Genomic DNA, 14257 nt, shown 5'->3' with positions numbered 1-14257 from the left:
TATTTTAATGTTAGTATAAGCTACTATTTAAATAAACTCCTCGACACTGACCTGAACCTGCAGGTGGAGGTTCAGGGGGCGGAGTTACCTGTCGCTGAAGACCGCCGAGTGTCCGAAGCGGTTGACGTCGTGGAAGAGGTCTGGCCGAGGCAGCGCCGTCCACTCGTCACAGGCTGCAGAGAGGAGAGACTAACTGCTGACCAGCTCTCACATTCAACCACAGCGGAGAATCAACAGTGTGTTTGGTAAATACAGTCATTTTGCCATTTGTGTTCATTTTCTTTCAGCCAATAAAACACAGCTCACGTGTTTGCAAGGTGACGTGGGACGCATTGAATCCCTCATCAGCTCAAATGAAACTATTCTCAGACAAGCGGAGTCCTGTAAACGGATGAGACAGGTCAACACTGCCCCCTGCTGGCCCTGCTGGGGCCTGCAGCAGCCTGTAAAAAGCCCCTCGGTGTGCAGATTGATTACAACACGATGCAGCAGTGTCAGGACAGGGCGGCCTTAAATCCTCCGCTCTAATTGGGTTCACATTGTTAAGGAGGGACAATTAGTCCTCCACACGAGGCCCGTCACCACACTAATTAGCAGACAATTACCCCGAGAGGGGGCAACTGACAGAGACTCTGCAGCTGGGGGGGGGGGGGGGGGGGGGGGGGGTGGCTGGGGTGAGCTCTACTCTGCCCAATTACAGAATCATATGAAGAGCAGAGGAAGTGAACTAGGCTGCGATCAGGAAGGAAGAGGAGGAGGAAGAAGAGGCTGAGCTCAGAGCTGAAGAGGAGGAAGAGGAGGAGGAAGAAGAGGCTGAGCTCAGAGCTGAAGAGGAGGAAGAGGAGGAGGAAGCAGGAGGAGGAAGAAGAGGCTGAGCTCAGAGCTGAAGAGGAGGAAGAAGAGGAGGAAGAAGAGAAGTAAGAGGACGTGAAATAGGCTGAGCTCAGAGTTGATGAAGAGGAAGAGGAGAAATTGAAAACATGTTTATGACAGAATCATTTGGGTCAGAGATTTTATAATTTAAAGTGTACGTTATCTGAAGGCTACATGCATAGCATTAGCTGGTGGCTACATATTTAGCATTAGTTGGTGGCTACATGTTTAGCATTAGCTGGCGGCTACATGTTTAGCATTAGCTGGCGGCTACATGTTTAGCATTAGCTGGAGACTACATATGTAGCATTAGCTGGAGACAATATATTTAGCATTAGCTAGAGAGTATATATTTAGCATAAGCTGGTGGCTCCATCTTTAGCATTAGCTGGCGGCTACATGTTTAGCATTAGCTGGCGGCTACATGTTTAGCATTAGCTGGCGGCTACATGTTTAGCATTAGCTGGCGGCTACATATTGAGCATTAGCTGGAGACTACATATGTAGCATTAGCTCGAGACAATATATTTAGCATTAGCTAGAGAGTATATATTTAGCATAAGCTGGTGGCTCCATCTTTAGCATTAGCTGGTGGCTACATGCTTAGCATTACCTGGTGGCTACATGTTTAGCACTAGCTGGTGGCTACATGTTTAGCATTAGCTGGCGACTACATATGTAGCATTAGCTGGTGGCTACATGTTGAGCTGTTGGCTGAAACAAACATCTTTGCTCTCTACACACTTCCATCTAACAATTTTTGACCTGAAACTTTCCATCCAGTGGTAAAACAAAGATACTTGACTGTATAATTTCATTTACAAGCCAAAGTGCTAAAACAAGTTGAACTGTCGCCTGAAATACACTGAAAGCATTAAACCTGAAGGCTTTGCTACATTGTCTTCAGTATGTTGGGAGCTCAAAGGAATTTTATCAGCTGCACTGGTTCCATGTTGGAGGGTGAAAGTAAAGCATGATGACCATTCTATTTGTTTATATATGTAAAGTAAGTAAGCAAGTAAAACTTTATTTATATAGCGCCTTTCTCAGACCAAGGTCACAAAGTGCTTCACATTTTCAGTAAAATGTATATAATATATACGTAACCAGCACATTGCCCAAGTCTTTAGTCCAGACACTGTGTTTGGTGTGTCATTGTGTATGAGCCATTGATTTGCAGGAATGTCTGTCTCCCTCAATGTCCTTCCAGTCAGGACGTGGATTTCTCACTAACAAAAGAAGATGGCTGCACAGTGACGGGAGGAGGGCGCCACGTCCCCCGAGAGTCTAATCTTGCCGCCTGTCAATCATGCCGGTAATGACACAGAAAAGCGGCATGTCCTGGGGCCACTTCTAGGCCTCGGGGGGGTTTGTCTCCTCCCGTCCACAGACACCCAACGCTGCCAAGTAATGAGCAGTTCATGACGGCGCTGCACAACAAGGCCGGATCCATTTACAAGGCTGTTTACTGGCACTTTGCAATTCTGAGCTTTTTCAGGATATAGTTGACTATAGTCCTTGTTATGTTGCGTTTTCTCTGTAAAGAAGTGCATTGAAATGACTTTGTAGTATTCTGTGCTATTGAATTTTGTGTTAAATCATATTCTGTGTCGTTTTTAATTGAATTATTTTAGCTGTTAGTTGTGTTTAATAAGGTGAGGCTCTCTGACACAGGGCTTTTAAATCGGAGCTGCTGCTCACTGTGTCTTGTCTTTTCTGTTGGCCTTTTAGAGGGCTGAATATCTAGACTGCCTCCTGGTGGCTGTAGGTGGAATTGATCTGAGGTTTCAACACTGCACTACATTGTCTTCCCTTCATGTCAATTTATCACAATCAAGTTAGTCCAAACAAATTAACTTAGATTTTTTACATACACTAGTTGATATACAGTTTTGATGGGTATTCATGTGAACATGTTGTCTTTTCACTCATCCAGTGTGGCTACATAGTAAACGCCGTCATGCTGATTAATGTTAGTTGAGCTGTCCAAGTGACTGAATTAAAAAGCTTTCATTTATTTGTAAAGGGAGTATTTATTACTTCAATCTTTAATCCAGCGTCGCAGACGAATAGTTTAATCTCCTGTTATCCTGAAACGCATGTTTCTGCATTGTGGGAGTAAACCTTCACAGAGGCAATGTACAAGCTGTACACGGAAAGGCTGAAAAAGCGTTATCGGAACCACATAGAACGAAAACAAAAGGAACCTTTATCGACAACATCCAAAGAAGTAATTTGGATGCACATGACCCTGCAGACGCTGGACTTGTGTATATATGATATATATATATATATATATATAAGAGCTTGCGGTGGTCTTGTATGTGGAGCGTGTGCTGTGCATGTGATCGTTTCAGTGTGGGAGCAATGTGCAATGAATGGCCTTCGCTGCAATTCAAAGGAAAAGTCCGACACACGGCTGCAGTCCCCTGCCGTCATGCAGGAACCACACATTATTATGGGCTGTGTGTGAGAGGAGGCTGTGGTTTTCCAGTTTGACCTTCTGCTGCCCGGGTCGACCACAAAACGCTGCGCCTGTGACCGAGCAGCCGCCGAGGCGGCTTCGCTGCGTGAATGCAAAAGGGAGAGAAAAAGACGGGGTGCAGGAGGAGCTGCGCTTACTGACCCAGGCTGTAGGCCAGGAAGTCGGAGGAGAAGCACTTGGCGCCGTGGCTCATGGACGTGTCGTTGTGCGTGTTCCCGCCGAACACCAGCATGCTGCCGCTCACGATCACCGCCGTGTGGAGGTAGCGGAAGAAGCCGCTGTCTCTCAGCACCGTCCTGGCAAGAACCCAGAGGGACGTTTCACAGTTAGGCCGTCTGCCGCACAGACGATCGCCGCAGACAGGCAGTGCGGATCTTTAAAGCACGAGCTCCTTTCACGGCGACGGTCCCAGAATGCTGCAGCGCCGACCGCTTTGAGCAGACGAGGGTTTTGCCTCAGATCCTGCACAACACCAGCAGCCTTGTTGCTCAAGCTTTCCCGGCTCAGCAGTCAACTCTTATTAGTGGAGGATTCGGCGCTGATTAATGAGCATTCGGATCACTTAATGGAGGCGGGCGTTTCTCTTTATTTTAACGTGGCTTCTCAGGAAAGGCACTGAAGGCACGGCAGTGGAGCCGAGGAATGAAAAGAGAAGGGCTCATTACCGTCAAGGTGCTATAAAGCATTTAGTTTCTATGACACTGGCGACATGTGAATGCACTGTGCAGTGATGCTGCAGGATGAAGTTACAGATTCATGAGAGGAGAATCTGACCAGTTTTACAGTTTTAATTAAAATAAATTGCACACTTTTTGAAATCACAATTGATTTCCCTTTTTTTTAAGTTTCTTGCTGCATTTTGTTCCTTTGCTCCTTCGTTCCATTTCTGGAAAAGTTAAACATGAGCAATAACATGAAAGCAGTTAAATGAAATTTGAGCCAATGCAATTGTAAAAACTTGCAATAAAGAGGAAAAATCATTAAAGTGTTATTCGGAGGCCTCAGCCGGTTGTAACTCAATCAGGCAGTGTTCCGGCGGCTCGTAAACAAGGTTTCACCGCAGAGCCCGGCGACGTGGGAAGAGATCCCCGCTCACCATTTCTTCTTGTCCACGTCCAGCTTGTACAGGTCTCCTGCCAGGCCGTACTTGTTGGCGCTGAAGGCCTTGTAGCCGCCGTGGATGTAGATGGCTCTGGTCCCGGGATCGAACACGCTGCTGTGGCCGTAGCCGCCCTGGACCAGAGCGCCGTCTGTCGACAACACGCCCCACGAGTTCTTCCCTGCAGCCAAAACCACAGGTCAAAGGTCACATGACGTGGCACTGCAGGGGCTCACCAGGAAGACGAGGGGGGAGGAAGAGGAGCAGGAGGACGAATAAAAAGAATGGCGACCTGAAGACGCGAGAGTGAGAAAAGTAAGAGAACCAAGAGCATAAGGGAGGACGTCGGAGAAATAAAGGATTTAGAGAAAATGGAACAAGAAGAGCTGGAGAAAGAGGAGATAAAAAGAGAAGAGGGGCGAGGAAGAAGGAGGTGGACGAAAAATGAAAATAGCACAGGAAAAAGCTTTGGGAAGCATAAGAATTTAAATGAGAAGAAACTGCTTCATGAGAAGGAAAATAAAAAGCTATGAGGATTATTAAAACCATCAGATTGTAATCCAGATTAGGAAGTGTTTTGAGATGCTCAGACTTGACTCCATGTTTATCATCTGTGATTCAGGAAAGGAGTTTGAGCCACTGACGACGCTTCATTTAACTCGGTGTTTTTCAACCACTGGTGTTCTGCGAGATACAGCCAGGTGAGCCGTGGGAAAGTATCCAATTTCACATTTCTTTCTAAAAATCATTTGCTCTCACAGCCGACAGTGTGTTGAAGAGTAATGATGTATAAATACTCTTATTATAGAGTGGATGGCAGCACAGAATAGAGGGCAGCACAGTACTTTGCCGGTGAAATGGAAACTTGACAGACGTCAGTCTGGTTAATCTCCACCACCTGCTGCTACCATCTTGTATCAAAGTGTGTCAGTGACAGTGATGGAGAAGTTTTTGAAAAGGAAGAATGTGAACCAGGATCTCAGCTCTTCATCCATCAGGTCCAGGTTTCATACTGAGTGAGTCAAAATTAAAAAAAAGAAATTGGGAAATACTTTTTTTCTGTATTTATTTGATTCCTGTGATAAAGCTTTGATGAGAATGACTTTATATTGTTAATAGAGGTTACAGAATTTCTAATTTTTACATTTTCGGGATTTTTTTTCCAAACAAAAAAGTGTGCCTTGGCTCAAAAACGTTGAGAAACACTGATTTAACCAATTGTGTCTCTTTAGAAACAAAGAGTCTCCCTTAACGAGGCCGCAGCGTGGAGTCGAGTCTCCACCTGACCTCCGTCATCAGATTCCTCCACTCACCCACGTTGTACTCCTGCACGTGGCTGACGTAGCCGTACAGAGGACAGTGTCCGAACAGGACCAGCATGACCGGACTGTCCCCTTCCTGCAGGGGGGGCACCATGTGGGCCGAGTGCCCCACCACGGCGTACTGGTCCTTGGCCCGGGGGCTCAGGAGCACCCAGGTCTGGTTCTGGATGTGGAACACCCAAAGCTGGCTGGACACGTTCCCCGTGGAGTCGATCTTCCCTCCGTACATGTAGATCTTCCCCTGGGAGAAGAAACACACACAACATGAAGGATGGCACTGATCATTTGTTTGGTTACGCTGCCTTTATTTATTTTCACTAAATAACAGTTCTTTTAAAACAATGTATTCGATTCTTAAAGCGAGTGTGCAGCCTCCTCCATCCATATTTGGGATTCCTGATTCCTCATTGGCTTTAAATTCAGCACAAAGAGATGTTGTGGCTTTACGTCCTTAATAGCGAGGCGCACATTATACTGGAAGTCCACCAGTTATCCCTCAATTTCCCTCTGGCTAAAGGACTTTTTTTTTTTTCTAAAACTTGAGAAAATTAAATACACAATTTCAGGATGTACAAAAAGTTTTTACCAAAAATGGCAATTTTTTTAAATTTTTTTTATTTTTATTTTTCAAATCTCAAAATGCTGTCCAACTAAATGTGCCTGGCGGTGCATGGTGTGCATTTTATTTCCATTATCTATTTGTTGTTGTGTGCATGCAGTAGGTATTCATTAATATCTACCTGTGTATATACGCCGCGATACACATTTGTTGTTGTACTGTTCATTGTAATGTCCAGCTTTTCAAACTGAACGAACCTTTATTTGGCTGCAGTGTCAATCTGCTGCAATTTATTTGAACTAGGATTTCCACGGTGGACGACTTGTGGTGAAGCTGCGGTGCTCAGCCTGCAGGGAGAACGTTCTGGGCTTCTGTCCCGTCCCGTCTCTCTCCTGCAGCCGGTCCTCGCTCACCTACACGCTCCTTAACATGGTGCGTTCAAGACCATCGTATTCCAGAGACTTCCTGAAGTTTCTTTCGTTTTTGTTTTGTTTTTGCAGTTGAACAACACAAAAGCTTTAATCCTGTTATCAATTGGGACTTACAGGCAGTTTGAACACAAAGTAAAAAAAAAACAAAAAAACAAAAACAAATTGCTTGCCCTGAGGCGGTAATGTTATTCACCAGCTTCAGCTCAATTTTTCCTGGGGTTGTGTGTTTTCCTCCGACTCGGGAGTTTCAGGGTGAGGCAGAACTGGCAGTATCCAGAATGATGTTCAACATCTTGATCGAACAAGAAGTTGATTATATTATATTTTCCGGGACCACAAAATAATATACAGTAATGCTTTCTCCAAATTCTAGTAATGAGTGACGTTGCATATTGATTTTACAGTGATTTTGCTGAACTATTTTTCATTTTCTTTGACTTCCTGAAGCTTCGACAAATAAAAGCAGGCATCACATTATTTCTAGTTAACCCTTTCAAAGTGGTGGAATGATGCTATGTGGCTTTTTGTGTTCCGTCATCTATTAGGTGGGTGAAAAAATGTCTTGTATATTTGCGTAACTGATGTTCTCTTGCTTAATTGGATGTGTATAACTGCTGTATTTTTTTGGTTGATAAACAGTTCGAGCAGCGAACGTCACGGCCAAACTAAATCGGAAAATCCGAGGTGATTAACGCTGGTCTTTATCTGGCAAAGCCTGCATGCTTTAAAGTACGAACAAATAATACTGCTTCTCCAACTTTTAGTCTCACTGCTGCTGCCAGGAAGCTCTCCGACAGCTCTGTAGCACCGACTAGTGGTGGACAACAAGATGACAGGTATTCTTTAGTAAAACACTGGTGGGTTTAACTCAGTGCTTCTCAAATGGTGGGGCGCGCCCCCCTGGGGGGGGCGTGGTGGGGTGTCAGGGGGGGCGTGAGGCGGGCGCGACTTTCAGTATTAGTGTCTTTATTCATGCTTGAACGATTAAAAAAAGGGCCTCCAGCCACTAGGTGGCAGCAGTGCTCAAACTAATCAACAGGCTGCCTGTTCAACCAGTAGAGTAGAAGAAGTACTACACATGAACACCGGTGTACAGAGCTGGCGGAGGAGGAGGAGAGGTGGAGAAGTTTCTGGCAGGAGTGAAAAGAAAAAAGGACGAGGCGTCAGAGGAAAAGAAAACAGGTGAGAGTAACCGGCATAAACCTAGTAAGAGCAGGAGATATGACGATGCTACATAGCCCTTGGGTTTACCGTGAACACGGTCGGAAACCAGGAAAGACCCGTTTGTGTTTTATGCCTAAAAACTCTGGCAGTGGAGCATGAAACCAAATAAATGAAGACGGCACCTGCACAAAAGAAATCAAAAAGTCATATACCTTTTTGAAAAGGAATAAAGTGATGAAGCTGACAAGTGACCAATGTTTACTGTTTAAAGTTTGGAATGTTACTGTGTTAAGTGTTTAAAAAGGCACATCCCAGTGAATCATTTGCACTTTTTCTGTTTTGAGAATCACAATTCATAAACTAAACTTGGAAATTGCTTTAAGTTGTTCTCAGCTCATTTTAGTAATTTATTTTGATAATCAGGCGATTGTATGCAGAATGCTGGTGCCAGCAACTCATACAGTGGTTTATACAGATAAATAAATAAATATGATCAGGTTCTCAATGGTAGTACAATCCGGGGGGGGGGGGGGGGGGGCTGAAAAAAATTCTGTCCTCTCGGGGGGGCGTGACAGAAAATAATTGAGAACCACTGGTTTAACTGAATAATGTTTAGCAGTGAGACAACAGACATTCAATCCTCCAGTTTCACGTCACAATCGAACCTCGTCCTAACTTTTTTCTGTTACTCAAAGCCCTAAAAGTCACAAATGGAAGTGACAATGCACAATGTTTAATAGATTAAGATGTTTTTTCACACCCCAGTGAGACTGCAGTGGTAAACTAATAACATTAAGTCTGTGTCATCTATCAGGAGTTTCCTGTTCGTGTCGCACGCCCACAACCACAAACTAGGATGGAATTAGTTCATTACAAGCTCTCTGCTCCTCCAACGAGCTTCTGTGAAACCACAGATCAGGCCGACTGACGCTTTCCCTCATTTATTATTCCACCGCAGCTTGTCGAGGAACGGTTCCTCCACTGCGGCACATCCAAACCCACAGATTCAGATATTAGCTCCAGACAGGCAGAAAGAAAGAGAGAAAGAAAGAAAGAAAGAGGAGATGTTTTCACTGCAGCTTCTGTTAAATTTACTGAAGACAGAACATTAGCATGAGCTTATTTACGGGGGTTTGCAGGAGATCGAAAAGTCCTAAACACGTCTTAATGTATAGAGGTGTGAAAAACAGCACACAACAACACAGAGCATCTGCTCCAGTGAGCCGTTGCTTCTGCAGCTCATCACATCTTCAGGAGGCGAATCAACCGACTGCACTTCATCCCTGACGTTACATCAGTTGCTCATACATGTATACTCGTCATACTATGCTGAAACCTTTCTTTCATAATCGAGAACCAAGGCCCCACTGACACGACATTGTTTTCAAGTGAAAACCGAAGCGTTGTATTTGGTTTTGGGGAACGTTTACGCCACAACGGCTCTCCCATTCACTGAAAATGATACTTTTTGAAAACGTTCCGACTGCGGGGCCTGTGTGTATGGTTCCACGACAAAATCAACCAGCAGTGCCAGCTCACGGCCCGGCATGACAACGACATCGTTTACAGCCGTTTCCGTGTGAACGGACATCGCTTTTACAATGGTGCTGTGCAAACGCAAAACAATGAGGGTCCTCTGACATCGTTCACCCAGAGAATCAGTCCTGATGTGAGAAAACAACACCTTCCCATCATTACAATGACCTGTCACATCTGCTTCCCCTTTGTTGAAGGTAAAGGCTTCATATGTTAAATAAGAATAAGTAGAGTCTGAACACATGGTGCTAAAGTTTGACTGTTTTGTGTCTTTTTCTCTTTTTTTTTTAGATCAGCTGGCTGGTCATAGTGAGAATTTACATTTAAAGAAATGAACTCTAAACCCCCTGAAGCTTCCTCATCCTGCGACTCACCTCATGCAGGGCCAGCGAGTGGCCGTAGCGAGGGGTGACCGTGTTGACGGAGGGGTCAAGGGACAGCCAGGTCTTCCTGCTGAGGTTATACCTGAAACAGGATGTGATCAGCATGAAAGAACAGCTTCTCATGGTGGACGGACAAAATAGAAATTCGCATGTTGATAATCGGCATCCAGAAGCTTTTGGAAATTTGTTCATCAGCTCTTGTTCTGTTAAATACAGTAGTAATGGAGGATTTTCTGTTAGTGTAGCCACTTTCTACTGTCATACAGAGACATCTAGTGGTCACACAAGGGATGTAACAGTAAATACTGATTTCATTTCTTAATACAGGACAGATGAGCAGCCAAACTATTTAAAAAAGTGTGACTTATTGTCCAGAAAGTACAGTGATTGCACATCACTGTACAAACATAGCACGCCGGGTACAAAAGACTGAATGAATAAGTAAACACTTTTTGTATTCAACTCTCGACTGGTTTAGAGTTTAATGGCCGTCAACAGTGGAAACTTAACCTTAAGTGCCATGGAACGAAGACTGCTGGGGATTAAACTGTAATAATGTTGTTGTATGACGTAAAGTCAAACTATCACAAAGTGAACTTTGTGTAAACTGCATATCAGCTCCTTATGGAAGCATTTCCAGGCAGAATGTGTTTCTACCTGAGAGTTAAGAAGCTGTATAATGTTTACAGAATCTGTCGTTACAGTTTCACAGCAGCCTGCTGGCAGCCTGGCAGCAAAACTCTCAAAAACATAAGGCAGGAAGCGTGATCTTCCTGGAGAGTGAGGAGCGTCCAGCTATCCTGTAATTTGATGGTTTTAATGACAGCAGGCCGTCGGTATGAAGCTGCAGCCGATTATCCACAGACAGGAAGTACCTGCTGAAACCACAGTTCAAAAACATCCTCATTTCTCACAAGCGTCTCTCCAGTTTTCTAAGGGCCTGTTGACAAGCCAACCATTTCAAGTGAACGCAAAAACAATGCATTTTTTTTAACCGAAACACGTGAACGGGGCCTAAAACCAGGACGTTCACAGTGTGAGAACTTACGCTTTGACCATGTGATAGTCGGAGGCGTTGAAGACGTAGCCCCCGATGACCCACATGATGCCCTGCTCCACCACGGCCTTGTGGGAGGCCCGGGCCAGCCCGGCCTCCACGTACTCCTCCCGGGTCCAGAAGGACGAGTTCGCAGGAACCGAGACGGAGCAGTCAGGACCTGAGGAGGAGGAGGAGGAGGAGGAGGAGGAGGAGGAGACGGAGAGTTTCAAGGCTCCACGGGAGACAAAGCCTGGCTGACGCCTTTTTACAGTTTGGATCAGACATCAGATCAACGCCGCATAGGAAGAAGATGATATCAACAGAATGCAGCAGGTTTATAACAGGAAAATAAAGATATAGACAGTTAAACAGTCACGGGGATCATGAGTTCACTTCAACGTCCTAAAAGCAACCCGAGTCAGCAATATTTTAAAGTATAGAGTCAGAAATAACACACACAAGCACTTGTTGACATTAGTTCTTACACATAACGGTCAATTCTACTTTGAATCTAGTAATCACAGTTACGAATTAATTCTGCTGAATCACTTGTTTCTGATCTTTAATTCTGTTTTGAAATCTGCTGAGCATTAATGCACAAGGCATGGGAACATCATTTATCACAGTTCAATTAGTCTTTTGCTATATTTACATTACACATGTTGGTATTGCATCAAAAAGAAATCCAACCATAATGTACACATTGCATATTCATTAAGACTGAATATTGAATAATGCAGTGGAAAAGAGTCTAAATCAGTAACATACTTACAAGTGTCTATCAGTACATGTAGAACAACATTTTAGAGTTTAGAAACAAAGTTTTACACGAGGAGCAATCATATTCCAACAACTGAAGGCAGTTTTATTGTAACTCCTGCACAAACTGAAGAGAAAAGATTGGGTTGTTTTTTTTTTTTTTTTTAAAGCTTTTTTCAAGAAACAATCAGCGTGCCGACCTTGTTTAGAGGAATAACTCTTCTGGCTGCCTTCCCCTCTTTATGTACAAGAACAATAAACCGGATTCCCTCCTGAATGAAGGGAAAAGATTGAACGTTGCTGTCCGACAAACAGCCACCACATCAGGAAAAAGAAAGAATTGGTCTTTTCCTGTCCATCGCGGGCCGGAGCGGCCGATTCAGCACGATGAGTTGATCTCCTGCGGCTCGTTCATCCTCCCCGTGAGATAAATCTCGGCAGGAATTTGGCGTTTATCAACCAATCACGGAAATCAATCAGCAGTGCGTATGAAACCGGGTGGTAACCGCCGAGAGGAGCGCCTCGCTGAGCCTTATGGGAAACGAAGCGGGAGCGGCCTCGTGCCAGGAGAGGAAGCGCAGTCGTTCCAACAATCGGCGTCATTCTGCCCGCCGGACGAGTCCCCGGTGGCCCACGTCCTCGACCGCACCCCCATGAACTACCTCTGCGCCTCGGTGGCATTCCCACGCAGACAACAAGACACCGCCTCGGCCATTTTTAACGCCACGCATCTGTGAAGGGGGAAATTAAATGCAAGGGTGGCTCGACTAAATGGCATCTGTCTCTGCCGGCTTCAATCTGGAAAGCTGGCAGCGCCGGCCCCGCCGAGCGAGCGATTCCTGGGCTAAAATACCGTGACGGGATAATAATGGCTGAAAGAAAACACCAGTGTGTTCTTCAAGTCCCTCGGCGCTGGTAATTAGACTGCGAGCGCACCGAGCGGCAGATATAACTGCCATTAAATGAAGCTGTTGACTGTGCTGCCGCGGCGGCGCCGAGCCGGTTAAGAACCAGCCGTGCGGCCCGATGCAGGACAGACCTCGGCAGCCGTGACTCAAGGCGACCACGTGCAAGCTGACCGTGCACAAAAAACTGGTGTGGAGTGTCGGTCGGGCGACGGCAGATGGATGCTGTGGGGGCAGCAGAAACCTCAATAATAGAGACGGAGGCTTAGAGCCGAGGAGGCAGTGGCTCGAATCACCAGGCAAACAGATAAAAGTCTTTACTGGAGCCACTGCAGCGGATAGAACCAGCGTCGCTTTTCATCCAAACATGGGAAGATTTTAAAGGGTTCAAAGTTCTCATTTAAACTCATATTGTTCAGGTCCACAGAGGGGACGAAGGAAAAAAAAATACTTAAAGCCAAAGACGTTTCAGGGTTTTCTGGGTGAGCGGATCACAAAATGTGAGCCTCGTTTACGCTAACCCCAACGTTTTTGAGCTAAAATGCAAAACTTCGGTTGCATTTTGTGGTCGGACTGAAAACACAACTTTCTGCATCGCTGCTCCCGGTCGCCATGTTGCTAGCAACAAGATACTTCTGCACATGCTCAGTAGAGCCAATCAGAATAATGTTTTCTCCGAGGTGTCATGACTCCCAGTCCATGTTCTCCAGGGACTTGGTTCTCCTGGCATGCCACGTTTGCGTTTAAAACAATGCGTGTAAATTCGAAACCTTCCCGAAAGGAAAAGGCAAAAAAAAAACTCATGCATTTTCACTTGAGACGTCGTCGTGGAAACGGGGCCTCAGAGGAGTAGCTTCACTGCTGCTGCTTGACAGCAGCACTGGAAACAAACAAGCGGGTTCAGTTCAACCTCACTCTCAAATATTAATCATTCCTGGAGGGTAACAGTGAAATCTGGCAGAGTGTGTGTGTGTGTGCTGCTCCTGGGAGCACAGCTGCGGCGCACCGAAAGGAACAATTCATTTCAGTCGCAGGAGGACCCGGCGTGTCGGGGCCTGACGAACTGGTCCCGATGACGCGGCGCTGAGTGACGTCGTACGGTGGAAGCGGAGCACCCACGGGCAGCTCACCTTGCCAGCCGGCCTTGCAGACGCAGGTCTTGCCCTGGCAGTGCCCTCGCTCGGGGAAGCTGCAGTTGGCCAGGCAGTAGGGCACGTCGCAGGCCTCGCCCTTCCAGTTGGCCTCGCACTCGCAGTAGACCGAGGAGGAGTTGGACACGCGGCACTCGCCTCGGCCCGAGCAGTTGTTCGGACACGTGTTCACCCTTTGGGAATTAAATAAAGAGAGAACAGTTCAACTGGGGTGGGGGGTGCGGGGGGGGTGGAAGGGTGGGGGGGGGGGGCAACGCCGAGCAAGCGAACAGCGCCGAGCTGCAGGCTGGAGAGCAGATGGTTAACGCAGCAGTAAAAGCGGAGATCCAGACGCTCTCCACGTACAACAGTTCGTCTTTATTGTACATTTAGCTTCTCTAAAATGACAGAAATTGCTTCTTTGCTTCGGGGGCAAAAGGAGAAACTCACATTTCTCATCCCTAAACAGAGAAACAACACACTTTGACAAGGAAAACACAGACTGTTGAGTGTGTAGAGTGGAAGAAAACACAAGAAACCACTAAAACACGATGGCGAGCGTTCCCAGACAC

The 14257-nt window shown here is 45.9% G+C and overlaps 1 protein-coding gene across 2 annotated transcripts in view; it reads right to left on the bottom strand.

Annotated features, from left to right (window-relative positions):
- atrn (attractin) overlaps nucleotides 1-14257 on the bottom strand; it is a 143712-nt gene that overhangs the window by 107697 nt on the left and 21758 nt on the right. For both annotated transcript variants that reach the window (XM_080513216.1, XM_080513217.1), the window contains exons 5-11: nucleotides 13686-13879; nucleotides 10901-11069; nucleotides 9844-9934; nucleotides 5771-6020; nucleotides 4455-4638; nucleotides 3500-3654; nucleotides 89-173 (exon numbers count right to left, since the gene is read on the bottom strand). In XM_080513216.1, coding sequence (XP_080369342.1) covers nucleotides 89-173; nucleotides 3500-3654; nucleotides 4455-4638; nucleotides 5771-6020; nucleotides 9844-9934; nucleotides 10901-11069; nucleotides 13686-13879 — 1128 coding nt within the window. The remainder of the gene's footprint in view (nucleotides 1-88; nucleotides 174-3499; nucleotides 3655-4454; nucleotides 4639-5770; nucleotides 6021-9843; nucleotides 9935-10900; nucleotides 11070-13685; nucleotides 13880-14257) is intronic.

The sequence above is a fragment of the Blennius ocellaris genome (genome assembly GCF_963422515.1).
Source record: "Blennius ocellaris genome assembly, chromosome: 17".
Lineage (NCBI taxonomy): Eukaryota > Metazoa > Chordata > Actinopteri > Blenniiformes > Blenniidae > Blennius > Blennius ocellaris.
This window is presented reverse-complemented; position numbering and strand designations above follow the sequence as displayed.